Source organism: Agelaius phoeniceus, chromosome 7 (genome assembly GCF_051311805.1).
Source record: "Agelaius phoeniceus isolate bAgePho1 chromosome 7, bAgePho1.hap1, whole genome shotgun sequence".
Lineage (NCBI taxonomy): Eukaryota > Metazoa > Chordata > Aves > Passeriformes > Icteridae > Agelaius > Agelaius phoeniceus.
The window spans coordinates 21985955-21999990 of record NC_135271.1 but is presented as its reverse complement, the minus strand read 5'-3'; the positions used below and the strand labels follow the sequence as shown (position 1 = coordinate 21999990).

Sequence of the window (14036 nt, the reverse complement as noted above, 5' to 3'; positions counted from 1 at the left end):
TAGGGCATTGCCTGGCTTCCAGCAATCACATGATCTTCACTTGTTTTGACACTCTTTTGTTTAGCTGTCTAGTTTCTGAGTGACAGTGACCACGTAGAAATAGTGCCAATGAGGTGAAAAATAAGCCATTTACACTCTGAGAACGTCCTGTCCTTGCAGACCAAATGTGTCCCTTACAAGCCAACACTTCACTTGCACAGTGAAAGCCAACAAAGTGCAGCTCACGGATGCTGTATATGGTTTTGACCAGGCTATACACAGGCAATAACCTCAGCCCCTTTTGCCCTTTGGTCTTATAAAAGAAGGCAGAGGATGACAGAAAACAGAATTATATCAAAGATATGCACACATTATACGAATTCTGAACACGAGGATTGCCTTTAGTACATATTACATATGAATAAAGCATTCTTTTCCACTGTAAATTGTTACCATCTTATTGCAGGGGTTCCACACTGTTGTCTCCTTATTGCAAAAGTTCCATACCTTCCTGGCATTTCTCAGGGGCGGCTGCTGCTGCTCCTCCAAGCACTGACTCTTTCCTCTTCACAAAGCAGCCAACTGACTCCAATTCCCCTCACAACCAGCCACCCCACTCCTTTATAGCACTCTTCATCTCATTGGTTACAGCTGTGGCCTGTTGAAGTCAGGCCTGTTCCTAATCTTTGATAACTGGCCCAGCTGCAACTCCTTAGGAGTAAGATTTCTTTCTACACTATCTTTATTTTCTTATATTCTATCCCCCTACAGTAAATTGGTATGAGTCTGATGAGAGTGTAAGAAACAGGACTGCAGGGAGTCTAGAAGTATGTTGTCCTCCTGGTCAAAAGCACATAACCTTGTGTCAAAATGAAAAGATGCAAATATTTTCTATGGAAAATTTGCAAAGATTTTGTAAAGATTTTCTGTTGTTGCTGTTCGTTAAGTGAGAAGGAAAGAGGTTTCAGGATGTCTTCAAAACTTCCAAAATAACACACAGGATCTGCAGAGGTGCTTCAGGGTTTGATAATGGCTTTAGGTGTTTTGACCTCCCCAGACCCCAGACTGTGTGAACATACTGCAAATTTGCTGTTGCTATTTATTGTTGGTAGGCAACAGCCAGTGCAGAGAAAGTGTAATTAAGGTGTGCTGCAGTGCAGCACAGGGAATGCTGTCCTCTGCCTAAAGGAATTAATTCACCCTCATGTAAGGGAGATCAACTTTTACAGCTTACTCTGGCTCTGAGTAATAATTATCAGCCTTATAAACTCCTGAGCCTTCCCCATTAACACCAGCAGTCTTTCACAGATCTGGCACCACACTGCACTGAGGGACACACAGATGTGTGACTGGAAACACCCTCTGGGATGCTTTGTGTGGGTCACATCCCCTACCATTTGCCACTCTGAAAGTTAGCTGTAAATAAATACTTAGAATATAGGTACATCTGAGGGATACCCATGGATATACAGGCTAGAGATTGATGAGAACCAGTGGGTTAATGCACTGACAATTTCAGCTCCTGTCTGTAGATGCACTAAACCAGAAAACACTGTGAAAAAAAAAAAATTGCAGTGAATATTACCGAGGCATTGATTAATAAAGCCCTGTAATGACCTCTGACTCTCTTCTCTGCAAGGATATAGAGATCCCGACTACCATGCCAGGTTGCAGGACATGCTGGATTTGACTGCCTAAACTGCCTTCAGGAGCATGCAGAGATAGGATGAAGGGGAATGGCTTCAGACTGACTGAGGGAAGGTTTAGATTGGATGTGGGGGAGAAATTCTTTCCTGTGAGGGTGGTGAGCACTGGAACAGTTTGCCCAGAGAAGATGTGGATGCCCCACCCCTGGAAGTGTTCAAGGCCAGGCTGGTTGGAGCTCTGAGCAGCCCGGTGGAAGATGGCCCTGCCCATGGCAGGAGTTTTGGAATGAGATAATCTTTAAGGTCCCTTCCAACCCAAACCATTCTATGATCCATGAAAGACCTGCCTCACTGCCTCTCATACTCATATAGGCTTTCTGGAATCCTCACAGCAAAAGCATTTATATAGTCATGGGAACTCATCCAGCTACAGAGAAAACCTTCTCTTTCAAAATGATTTTTCAGCCACAAGTACATCTTTATCTACTTCACAACACTGCTCCTAAAAGCACAATATATGGGTGAAAATAAGTGACCAATGGCTTTTGCCACCAAAGTGAGACACTAATCAAACACCCGCCACTGCCACAACCCCTTGTACAGGCTGCTGAAATCCTGCTATGGCTCAGGGTGTATGAAAAGAACAAAATATGATGCAGATTACTCATTTTGGTAAGGAAACCAACCAGCCATACCTGAAACACTACAAATGAGCTCTCCAAGTGTCCAAGGAAGAGGTGACAGAGCTCTGAGGAAAGAACATATCTGCAGCAAATGGGACTGGCTGTGCTTCCTTGCTTCCTGTGAACACCATTGCCAGAATGGTGATTTATTGGTTTCTTGTGTGAAACTCAAACAATGAGCATGAGAGGCTCTTTTTCCATAGGAACTCCTCTAATGACCATCTTCATGACACGGGTGGATAGCATAGCAGCCAGGAACAGCAGCGTCCTTTTTAAACAATTCAGACATGAGATGACTGATTTCTTCTTCCTGACACTGTTTTGGAAACATAAACACAAGAGTAATTTTTCTGACATACTGCCAAGACAGCTCCAGGCTCAGAAAAGTTTTTAAGAAGTAAGGATGTCTTTTCCATGCTCTTCATTATATAACTTTTCTTAGATAAGTATCACAGTGAGCCATGCAGCAAGAGAGCCAATTATAAGTTAAGGAGAAAAGTGAATATTTTGTAGAGAGAGATTAAAAGAAAGGTGATTTATTGTCTTGGGGTGAATGAAGAAAAAGGGAGTTCCAGATAAATAGGGAGGAAAAAAAAGCCAACCACAAATTAAAAAGAGACTTCTGACCTCAGACTCAGGGAAGGGGACAGAAAGGGACTGGAGGAAAGATCTGGATTGGATACACTATACTGACTGGTGCTTTTTATTGTAATAACAACAAAAAAATCTTAGTCCTCCATAGAGATAAGAAAACAAATAAGAAAAGATCTATTATTCTAAACATGCTATGTGTCCTAAAGGCAGCAAGTTGCCAACTGTAAGGTAAATCATCAGTTCCTTTATTTTGTATGTTCTACAACGGGTGAGAAACTGTATTTTCATCTCTTTCACTGTAAGATGGTATCTGAACAGCAATGCTCTAATGCTAGTACATTTTAAGAGGCTGTCCTGAGCATTGATTTGAAAGTGTTTGCGCTGAGACCTCTTTAAACAAGTGAAAAAAGACGTTGTAAAGCACCAAATATCAAGTTCTCCTTTTGAGCTTTTTTATTTGAAGTTGTCATGGATATTAAAGATGCTGACAAATCAGTTCCTCAAACTCTGTTTCTTTTCAGAGGGTGCTACTTCTGTAGAAAGCAGAAATATGCACAAGAGATACCATTTTTTTCAGGCAGCTCATTTATTTATCATGGTCTGCAAGACATAATGCCTTCAGGGTGTTGCTCAGAAAGCAAAATTAGTCTTCTGTAGGACTTAAAACAAATAAGGTTCCTTAGGGTTACAGAATCAGTCAAAAGTACAGACCTCCAATAGGGTTTATAGTGAGTCAGTTGTTTGCAAAAGTATTTCCAAGAATCCTGAAATCTCGTCACAGCCAGGGAATACCACAACTGGGAACTGATTTGTATTTCTGACGTGCATCTTTACCCTGGAAACTCTGTAGGGATGAAGTCTGGAGAACCTGTAAAAATTCTCACTACACATCCTCTCTTTTTGAGAAAGTCATAAGTCATAGTTGAGAATTTCTGTGATCTTTACCTCACAGTAGTGACCCTTCAGTACTGAAGAGCTCTGAGAATATTGTTCCTTCATGTTAACATTCAGAGTGAGTGAAATTTTGACTTCTGGACTACAGTCTTTTAGACCATGCCAGGAGAGGGACTGATGGTATGATATTGGCCCATGTTTTTGAAGGATGTATTTTGTTCTTGCTATTGCTATCCAAAAGCTATCATTGCTTCTACCCATGAGCCTTACCTCTGTCAAAAGTGGATATAACGCAGGGGAAGGTAAGATTTATTTCTTTAAAAAGAATGAAGGAAGTGAGGCCTGTTGTTCCAAGGACCTCCATAATTTGCTTATATTTATCAGATTCTTTATTCAATAGAACACTGGACACCTGGGACCATGGAAAAGAAGATAAAAAGGACAGGAAGTGGTCACAGCACCAAATGTGCCAGAGTTCAAGGAGTGTTTGGAAGATATGCTGTAAGGCACATGGTGGGTTTCGTGGGGCTGTCCTGTGCACCCCTTCCAATGCAGGATATTCTATGATTAATTTTGAAAAAAACAACTGCAAGAAAGGGCAATACAACAAGATGAGAAGTACTCTTAGATAGTGTAACACTACTGTTCAAAGAGCTACCACTGCTGCAAGAAACTATTCAGAGACAAATCGATCTCACTCTCTCTCCTATAAGTATTCATATTCTATCTGACCCAATAATTTTTAAAATACTCTGTAAAAAGCTAAGACGCAGAGCAGCTTTAATAATCTTAACAGGGAAGGAGAAGCTAGGAAAAAAATATGTATTTGATCACTGCATGTTTAGCTGCACTGAACATTTTGTTTTCAGTGAGCATTTGCATTCTACACAAAGGAAAATGACATGAAATATAGAAAGGGGAAAATATGAAAATGGCTCTGAGAGGCCTCTGAGAGACTTTACTCTAGTAAAATTCTTGAGAAACCACCAATGGTAAAACATCAAAAGACAGCTGAGCATAGCCAGAGTCCAGCAAAGCAAATCAGTTTATGCAGAACATTTCCAAAAGACTGAAGACTGCAAATCCAACATATCCAGAATGAAAATCCCATCCTGAAATCAGCACGCATTTCATATATGGTAGCAGATAACTAACTGTAATCAGTCACAAACAGGACATGGAGCATGGTCATGCTGGGAGGTGAGATTCCTTCTTCTGTTGCCAAGACAACTCAATAGATGCTAATGGTGTAAGTTTATTTGGCAGCACTGCTCTACGCCACAATGTGGATATTAATAGGGGGCCTTCAGGCATTCATAAAACATTTAGATTTTTATTTTTGCCATTTTTTAAAGTAGACATAATATACAAACAGGTATAAAATGAACACCACTGTCCCTGGAAAATTAATAGTACTCTAAAAAAAGAAAATCGTGGTAATAAAAATAAGTGTATAGATCAAGTGAAGGATGGATTCTGGACCAAAAAGTCCCAGAAAGGCAAGAAAGTACTTTGTATTTATGCTTTTTCTTTTTGTGGACTCTCAGTTGCTGGGGAACTGACTAGCTAGGCAACAAAAGGATTCTCTTAACACCACTGTTTCCCCTCTTAGCAATACCCTGGAATTATTCAGCTTTTGAGAAGAGGGTAGAAATTCAATGATGAAGGTGATTAAAGACACTTGCAAAAATTTTGAGATTTCACATTGCATCACCTTGCACGTTCAGCACAGTAAACACATGAGTCTCAAAAAAGCTTTAAAGACTTCAAGGGCCCAAGTCCACTTCTCATGTTAACAAAAGTCAAAATAAGCAAGCAAGCCACAGAAACACCATCTTGCACCAGGACTTGTTGATTCGGAGGTTTCCCAAGGCCACTTTCTTGACAGTGGATGCAAAGCCAGAGTGGGGCATGGTGGGCAGATTGCTCAGACGGTCGAAAGGGCCCACAGCTGCCGCAGGACAGCAGCCTGAACGCACAGCGATGCTCCATCCCTACACAGGGACAGGAAGAGGGCAGAACCAGAGACCACCGTGGCCTAGCTGTGAGCTTTGGGTGTGCCTAAAAGCAAATGGAGCAGCAGCAGCAGCAGGGAGTGGCCGAGACTCGGAGGCGCGACTGTCCCAGCGGCCGCAGCGCTGTCAGGCAGTGCCTGCACGCTGGGTGCGGCTCCGGCGGCTCTGCTCTCCCCACGAGCGAGGAATCGCAGCCCCTGCCTCAGAGCCGGTCAGAAACCCAAGCAAACGAGACCAGAGGCAGGGGACCCTTCCCATCTCTCTCGGGCATGGCTGCAAAACAGCCGCTGCGTCCTCCTGCGCCTGTGTTTGGGCCGTGCTGAGCCCAGAGCCGGCCAGCTTGTGCTCTGCTGTGCCAAGAGGGTTCTGGGCGGGCAGGAGAAGGGCTGTGCACAGTGGGGAAGGGGCTCACGAGAGCCTCCTGCGGGAGCAGGGCTGCGTTCCCTGGCTGGGAACAGCCTGGTTTTGGTGCCCTGAGCGCGGGCAGGAGCTCAGGCCCGTGAGGAGGCAGCGGGCAGCTCTCGTTTATAGGGGGCCCGGGGCTGCGCGCCACAAGGGACACGTGGAAACAGACTCGGGGAAAGGAGGATGAGCTGCAGCTGGAGTGCCTGTGCTGCAAGGAGCAGAAGTAATTCAGCCTTGCCAGGGTTGCTTAAGTGTGTGTGGGTGTTCCCTGGGAAATGTGGGCATTTGGGGAAATGCCTTTGGAAGAGAGGGGCTTGCTTCTCAAGCAAAGTGCTTCCCCAGGAGCCCCCAGTGAGGTAGGTGCAGCTGTCTCCCTTTGGCTCCCTGAGTTCTGTTCTGTCTTTGAGGCCCCTTGCACTTGGCAGAGGGGCGTGGGAAGGGAGAAGGCCGTGAAGAGAAGCTTTGGCATCTGCCTGGGCCTGCGGAGACCAAGCCGAGCACCAGCGGCAGGGTGTGTTCCCCCCTCTGAGCACAGGACAGAACCGGATCATCTCTGTCCAGCCGAGAGCCCCAAATGCCTCTCAGAGAGCTGTGATTTCAAAGGCCTTTATGCACACATTGATGCCATCTTCCCTCTCTGGTGTGTTTTCACTCTTGGCAAGACGCGTTTGCCTCTTGCTGGAAGCTGCTCTGCTCCAGGGCCGGCACCGAGCTGGGCTGTGCGGGCCGGGCACCGTAGAGAGTCCTTTGCTGAGCACTTGACCGGGCTTGGTGTGTCCAGGCCTGCGTCAGACACTCGGGGCAAGGGATTCCTTCCAGCTGGGGGCACCTTGGGTGGGGAGGGGGCAGCCCCGGGGCACGTGGCAGCGTGTCCAAGGACCCTTTGTGACATGGTGCGGAAGGGTCACCGAGGGACCGAGTGGGATGGGGTGCGTGAGCAGCCCTTTGTGACACGCGCTGACATAGGTTCTGGCGGTGCCGTGGTCACGCCACAGTGCTCGGTGCATGCGACGGGAAAGGACGGGACAGAGCAGTGCTGTGAGGAGCCCCCGCACAGCCGGCTCGTTCCTTGCTGGCCCGGAGCTTTTCCGAAGCGTTCCTCCTGCGGCTGGCCTCGCGGCCAGACCTTGGGACTCGGTGACTCGGAGCTTTTCCGAGGCATCTCCCATCCCTGCGGCCCGTGCCCTTGTGGCCAGGCCGTGGGGCTTGGTGACCACCATCGTTCACGAGGAGTCTCCTGTCCTTGTGGCAGGAGCCCTCGAGAGCAGAGTGCAGGACTTGCTGTCCTGCAGTCTTCCTGAGGCTCCTCTGTCGCAGGCACCTGCAAGGCAGGACTGCGGCACTCGCTGACTCGGACCCTTGACGGGGCATCTGTGTCGAAGGTGCCCTCGAGGTCAGACAGCGAGATGGCGGGCAGACTGCTCGGCCTGTTCAAGGGGCTTCGGGGGAAGAAAAACAATGGCCCTGCAGCTGCCCCAGTGCCGCAGCCTGCAGAGCCAGAGCAGTTGCCGCCGCTGCAGGACGGTGAGTGGTGGAGCTGGGCCTCAGGGCAGCCAGCCTGGCCCCATCCCATCCCATCCCATCCCTTGGACGTGCCCACGGACGGGATGGGACAGGGGCCAGGGCTGCCCCCGCAATGGCCGTGCTCCAGCCCCTGGGCACCCGGGGGGCTGTCCCTGCCAGGGGAGCGCAGGGCTGGGCTGTGTTCTCCAGCCTCTCCCGCGGCCCCTCAGCTCTGGCTGCACTCACTCTTTGCCAGATGCGGCCAAGGACCGGACTCAAGAGCAGGAGCCCACCCGTGGCCGCTTCCGCAGAGCAGCGCAGGTACCTGTGGCCGTCCCCACCTGGGCCGGGCCTGCTGGCACTGCCCGGCCGAGCCCCGCGCTTGGAGCAGGCCATGGAACGTCCCTCTCTTCTTCCTGCCCTTCCTTCTGCTGCAGACACTGCGGAGGCTCCTGCGCCTGGGCCGCAGAAGGAGCGGCGGCACCGGCACCGAGGGCACGGCCCAGCCCGACTGCAGGCCCGGCCAGCTGCGGGCACAGGCTGCTGCCAGCTCAGCGTCCTCTGAGCTCGCAGCAGCCTCTGAGCAGGACACGGCCAAGGGCAGGGCGGAGGCTGACGTGGCCCTGACTGAGGGCATGGCCACCACCGACACCCAGGCTCAGGGCATGCCAGCGAGTGACGCCATGCCCACACTGACCCTGACTCCTCCACCCTCTCTGGAGCTTTTCCAGAAGCGTGGCGCTTCTCCACAGCAGGTAAGCAGCCTGGGGCCAGGGCTGAAGGCCTCCCAGGATCACGTGGCCCCTCGAGCTACAGCTGCTGGGCCCCCTCAGCCTTTGAGGCCATCACAGTGGGCTGGGAAGATGAGCACTTCTTGGGGGAAGCTGGGGAAGTTGCTGCCTTGGACAGTGCTCCAAGTCTTCCCCATGCCGCCTCCTCCAGGTGCTAGCCACGGTCAGGGACGTTCTCCAGAGGCTGGCGTCCTGTGTCACCGTGGACGCCGGGCTGCAAATGGAGATTCTGAGCCTGACGGAGGAACACCCTGCTCCAGTGGTGATGAGCCTCCTATGCTGTGCCCCGACGTGTGACAGGTACAGGGCACAACTGCCTCGAGAGCTCGGTGCTCGCCGGCCCCTAGGGCCCCTGGCCCTGTCCAGCCTGTCGCACGGGCTCTGCCAGACAGGCGGAGAGCTGAGGGAGCCTCGGGCCCCTCTGTTTGCTGAGCCTCTGCCATGCTCCCTCCCTGCCCCTCAGGGCACCGGGGCTCTGTCACCCGGCCCCACGCGGCCGCACGGGGCACGGTGCTGACGCATGGCTCTGCTCCCACAGAGCCGCCACGCTGATGTGGAGAGCTATCGGCACGTCAGAAGTGGCTGCCCAGGTGGTGCTTCCATGGCTGCTCTCTGCCATGGAGGAGCAGCCACCCTACAGCGGCTTCTTCTGCAGCGGGGACAACGAGGCCATCTCTGCCCTGGCTGTGAGTTTCTAGAGCTGGCCTTTGCTCGCCCTCCAGGTGGCCTCTCCAGCAGCTCTCCCCAGCCTTCAGCTCCCTGCCTGGGCTGAAAGCTGGCCTAGGGGCAGCAGGCTGGGTGCTCCCCCTGCGTCTCCCCTCGGGCCCTGCCTCATGGACACCCTGGCACTGAGCGCTGCCTCGGGCTGCTTTTCTCTTGCAGGCAACTCTGGTGCTCTGGAGGATTGTCCCCATGTCCGAGTGGCACTACGCCATTCTCCTGCATTCTCCCCAGCTCCTCCTGGCTCTGCTCCGGCAAATTGTCATCACCACAGAGCAGATGCCAGGGGATGTTGAGACCCAGAGCTTCTGGAGAGCGTGCCGGGAGGAACACGGCCTTCCCAGCGAGCCCAACAGGTGCCAGTCGCCCTGTCCCTCCCACGCCCCCGTGGCCAGGGCCAGCGCTCCCAGAGTGACCTGGCCTTTGCTCGGCACGCAGGTTTATAGTGCAGACCATGAAGGCTCTGCTCTCCTGCCTGGGCTTTGACTGGAAGAAGCTCATGGCTCTGGAGCACAAGCGGGTCTGGGAGAAGCTGCTCAATGTCGAGATCCAGCACTATGGAGCGGGTCTGCTGGCCAGGTGAGATCCCCTACTCCTGCCACCACCGCCAGCATTTGTGCCCTGTGCCCGCAGTGCCCCACACAGTCGCTGGGGTTGTAAGCGAGAGGGCCTTGTTGGCGAGGGAGGGCCGACCAGACTGGAAAAGGCTGGGAGAGGAGGATGCCCAGGAGCAGCCGCCTCCCAAGGGGCCCATGTGCTCTTGCAGAGTGCTGGGGAAAGATCAGACCTCTGTGAGTCACTCCTGGGAGAGGTTTGCCCGCCCTGGGAGGCTCAGGGCCTTGGTGCCTTTTTCCCCTGCCAGGGAGGTGTGCCGTGGCTTGAGGCCCTTGTGTCCCTTCATGGCCTCGCAGCTGCTCAGCCTGCTCATGGAGAAGCAGCTCTGCTGGCCTCTGCCTGCCCTGGCCTTCTTTGTGGAGGTGAGCCTGATGGCCAGCGCTGCCTGGCTGAGCTGCCTCCCAGCTCTCGGGCCTCTCGAGGCTGCGGCCGCCTGGGACGCCGCCCGCGCCCGCTGCTGCTGCCGGGGCCCGGCCCTGTGCGGCTCCGGGCTCCTGGCGGCCGGCTCCCCTGGCACTGCCCTCCTGTGCCTTTCAGCTCCTGGAGTGCCTGGACTTGAGCAAACACGGTCCCAGTGCCCTGTTGCTGCTGTCCAGGTACCTGCCCCACGTGTGCACGGAGAGCGAGCGCCTGGCGCTCCGAGGCCTCGTGGTGCTCAGCAAGGAGCCCTCGCTGGTGAGAAGGGGGCAGTGGCTGAAGCCCCGCTGGCAGCATCGTGGGGCTGAGCAATGCAGACTTCTGGCCTTGGCTGGTCCTTGGCAGCAGAGGCAGCTGCTCCCAGCTCTCCTGCCTCCCGCTTCAGCTGCCCCAGTGCCCCAAGCAGCTGTTGGTGCTGCGGCCCTTCACGGCTTCACAGCACAGTCCGGTCTTGCACGCAGGGACGAGGAATACGCCGCCTGTATCAAGACCTGGTGCAGCTGCTGGCTGATCCAGACCCAGAGATGGTCGAGATGAGCCTCTCTGTGTTCACCAGTACGCTCCAGGACAAAGCCGTCGTGCTACGCAGCGTCCCCGCCCTGAAGATGGCTGAGCCCCTCCTGCCACACTTTGAGAATGTAGGGCTCTGTGCCCCCAGCCAAGGGCACTGGACGCTGCCTGGAAACTCTGTGCAGTTTTGGGCCTTTGCCCCAATGGGCCTGGAGCAGTTGGTGCTTAGGACTTTTCCTTTCCTTCCAGGACAACAGCCACGTGCAGCTGCTCTCCATTCAGCTCTTGGTCAAGGTGATGGAGCTGATAGCGAAAGGGGAGGAGGAGTGTCTCACGACAATCGTGAACCAGAGCCTGCTCCCTCTCTTCTTGCGCTGGCACGATGAGAACCTGCAGGTGGCCGAGGTGAGGTTTTGTGCGATGCTGCCGCATCCCTGGCAGGGGGCTCGGCCGCCTCCTGCCCTGGCGCCTGGCGGGCTCCAGGCTTCCCTGGCCGTGGCGCAGGGACGCGGGTCTGGTGCCACCTGCGGCTCTCTGCCGCTCTCCAGGCCTCTGGCGAAGCCCTACTTTGTGCGGCACGCTTCCTGAGGAGGGGGGACCTCGAGGAGCTGCTGACGAAGAAGCAGCGGATGAAGTTTGCCGAGAGCCTGGTAAGGACAGCCCGGGCGCCCGAGCCCTGCCCCCGGTGCTCGGTGCGGGGCGCTGGCAGCTGTGGCCCTGCCCGGCGTCGCAGCCGGGCCCGCCGGCCTGCGCCCCCCCAGGCCGCTCCCTGCCCCGGGCCGTGCGGGCCGGCTCGGCCGGTGCTGGGCGCAGGGAGCGCCCGACCGAGGGGCCGAGCCCGCGCCGAGCCTTCCCTGCCGGCGCTCCCCGCAGCTGCTGCAGGACGAGAGCCGAGCGGCCGAGCACCTGCGCTGGGCGCTGCCGCGCCTGCAGAGCCCGCAGAAGCCCGTGCGACTGGCGGCCGTCAGGATCATCGGTGAGCCACGAGCCCGGCGCCCCTCCCTCCCCTCCCTGCGCCCAGCACCGGCCGAGCAGGAGCGGGCCGCTGCAGCCCCGGCCGCCCTCGACGCTGCCGCCGCCCTCCCGCGGCCGTGCCCTCGGGCGGCAGCGTGCGGCAGGGGCCGGCGGGAGCCCTGCCCGGGCAGGAGGGCGCGCGGCCGCAGGGCTGCCAGCGCCCGTGTCGGCCAGCGGTGCCGCCCGCCGCCGCCACGGGCTCTGTCTTGCCAGGGCTGGCCGGAGTGCTCGTGACGGGGCAGAAGGAGGAGCTCCAGGTCCTCACTGAGGGTGAGTCGGGGCAGCCGCGTGGCAGCGAGCACCGCCGGCGGCAGCTGCACCTCCCGGCCCCGCAGCTACAATCCGTGCCCGGGCTGCGGAGGGCTCTGCTCCCTGTGCGGACGAGCGGCGGCGGGGGCAGAGCCCGGAGAGCTGCCAGGGACACCTGGGCGATCCGTGGCCAGCACCTTCCGGCCCAAGGCCTTGTCTCCCGCTCCCTCCTGGCCATGGCAAGAGCCGGCTGGGATGGCCCTGGCAGGAGGCTTTCCTTGCATTGCCTCAATCTGGCCTCTGACCGTGGCTCTGTTCCTCTCTCTTCCAGCTCTTCAAGCCCTGAAGGAAGAAGAGAGGCCGTCCTGCACCAGCATCCTGCTTCAGCTGACCTTCGAAAGAAGATCTGCAGAACTTTGTTCGTCAGCTGGATCAGACGTACCGGAGTCCATTGGCGATTTCCAATGCCCACTGAAGATGGGAGCACCTGCGGAGCAGGATGGACCAGCTGGAGCTCCAGGCACAGCTCTTGCTGCTCAGGGCTGAGCCTGTGGAAGCTCCAGCAGCTCCTGCCATCTCTTTCCCTGTTGGCAGCCCCCTTCCCTGCAGCCCTCAGGCCCTGCCTTTTTTACCTTCCAGCTCACCCCTTTGCTTTGTTTTCCCTTAATAAACAGTTTGGGTTTTTCCAAAACCCTAAGGTGGGAGCACCTGCAGAGCAGGATGGACCAGCTGGAGCTCCAGGCACAGCTCTTGCTGCTCAGAGCTGAGCCTGTGGAAGCTCCAGCAGCTCCTGCCATCTCTTTGCCTGTTGGCAGCCACCTTTCCTGCAGCCCTCAGGCCCTGCCCATCCCCTCTTCACCTCCCAGCTCACCCCTTCCCTTGGCTTTCCCTTAATAAACAGTTTGAGTTTTTCACTTGACCCCGCGTCTCCGTGGAGCTGAAGCGGCGCAAAACCTGAGCCTGGGGACACGCAGGGCCCTGCTGCCGTTCTCCTCCGTGCTGCGTTCTGGGCACGGACAGAGAGGAACAAGGGCAGCTCTGGCTGCAAAGGTCCCTGTCCTGCTGCTCCAGCTGCACAGCACCGTGGAGTTAAAGGTCGTGCTGAGCACGCTGAAGGGGACAAGGACCCTGGGTTTTAGAAGAGCACACTTGAGTGTGTGCTGTGAAGCCAGCCGTGAGGGAGTCCATGGCAAGGATCCACCAAGGGCAAAGGAGCTTGCAATGCTGGAAGGTTTGCAAAGAGCTTCCTGAAAGCTCCATCCCTACACAGGGACAGGAAGAGGGCAGAACCAGAGACCACCGTGGCCTAGCTGTGAGCTTTGGGTGTGCCTAAAAGCAAATGGAGCAGCAGCAGGGAGTGGCCGAGACTCGGAGGCGCGACCGTCCCAGCGGCCGCAGCGCTGTCAGGCAGTGCCTGCACGCTGGGTGCGGTTCCGGCGGCTCTGCTCTTCCCACGAGTGAGGAATCGCAGCCCCTGCCTCAGAGCCGGTCAGAAACCCAAGCAAACGAGACCAGAGGCAGGGGACCCTTCCCATCTCTCTGGGGCATGGCTGCAAAATACCAGCTGATGTTTGTAGGGGGCCTGGGTGCCTAAAGTGATGCGTGGAAACGGATTCGGGGGAAGGAATGACATTCTAGCAAAGAAGATATAATTTATCTTGTTCAGGTAAAGAATACTTTTGCATTGCAAGCTGATTTGTTCTGAAAATATATACAATTACAGTGTCTAGCTCAGCTCTGTGAACTAGTCTCTGGTCTGACTGACAGGAACTTACAAGCCATTGAAGCTATCCTAGGGTGCAGGCTTTTTTTTTTGGTTCAGAGTCTGAGAGGACATAGATAGACCACAGAGCTGTCTTGACCCCAGAGTTTTGAACTGATAATAAAAGAAAGCTCTGGACAATAAAAGAGGCTGTTTGTTTGAGGAAACACAAGTGGATTGTCTTATGTTAATTCTCAGGCAGAGGAACACCAGCATGTCAGAATACATCCTCCAAGTAC

The 14036-nt window shown here is 54.7% G+C and overlaps 1 protein-coding gene across 2 annotated transcripts; it reads left to right on the top strand.

Moving 5' to 3' along the window:
• The first annotated feature begins 10885 nt into the window (after positions 1 to 10885).
• LOC143694500 (uncharacterized) lies at positions 10886 to 12954 on the top strand. 2 transcript variants are annotated; one of them, XM_077181187.1, is made up of 5 exons: positions 10896 to 11177; positions 11321 to 11422; positions 11646 to 11748; positions 12000 to 12056; positions 12367 to 12954. In XM_077181187.1, the coding sequence occupies exons 1-5, from the start codon at positions 11070 to 11072 to the stop codon at positions 12579 to 12581; spliced, it is 585 nt and encodes a 194-aa protein (XP_077037302.1). In that variant the 5' UTR covers positions 10896 to 11069; the 3' UTR covers positions 12582 to 12954. The 2 variants fall into 2 exon arrangements, with proteins under 2 accessions (XP_077037303.1, XP_077037302.1); XM_077181188.1 differs by lacking the exon at positions 12000 to 12056 and having other exon boundaries at positions 10886 to 11177.
• The last annotated feature ends 1082 nt before the right edge of the window (positions 12955 to 14036 follow it).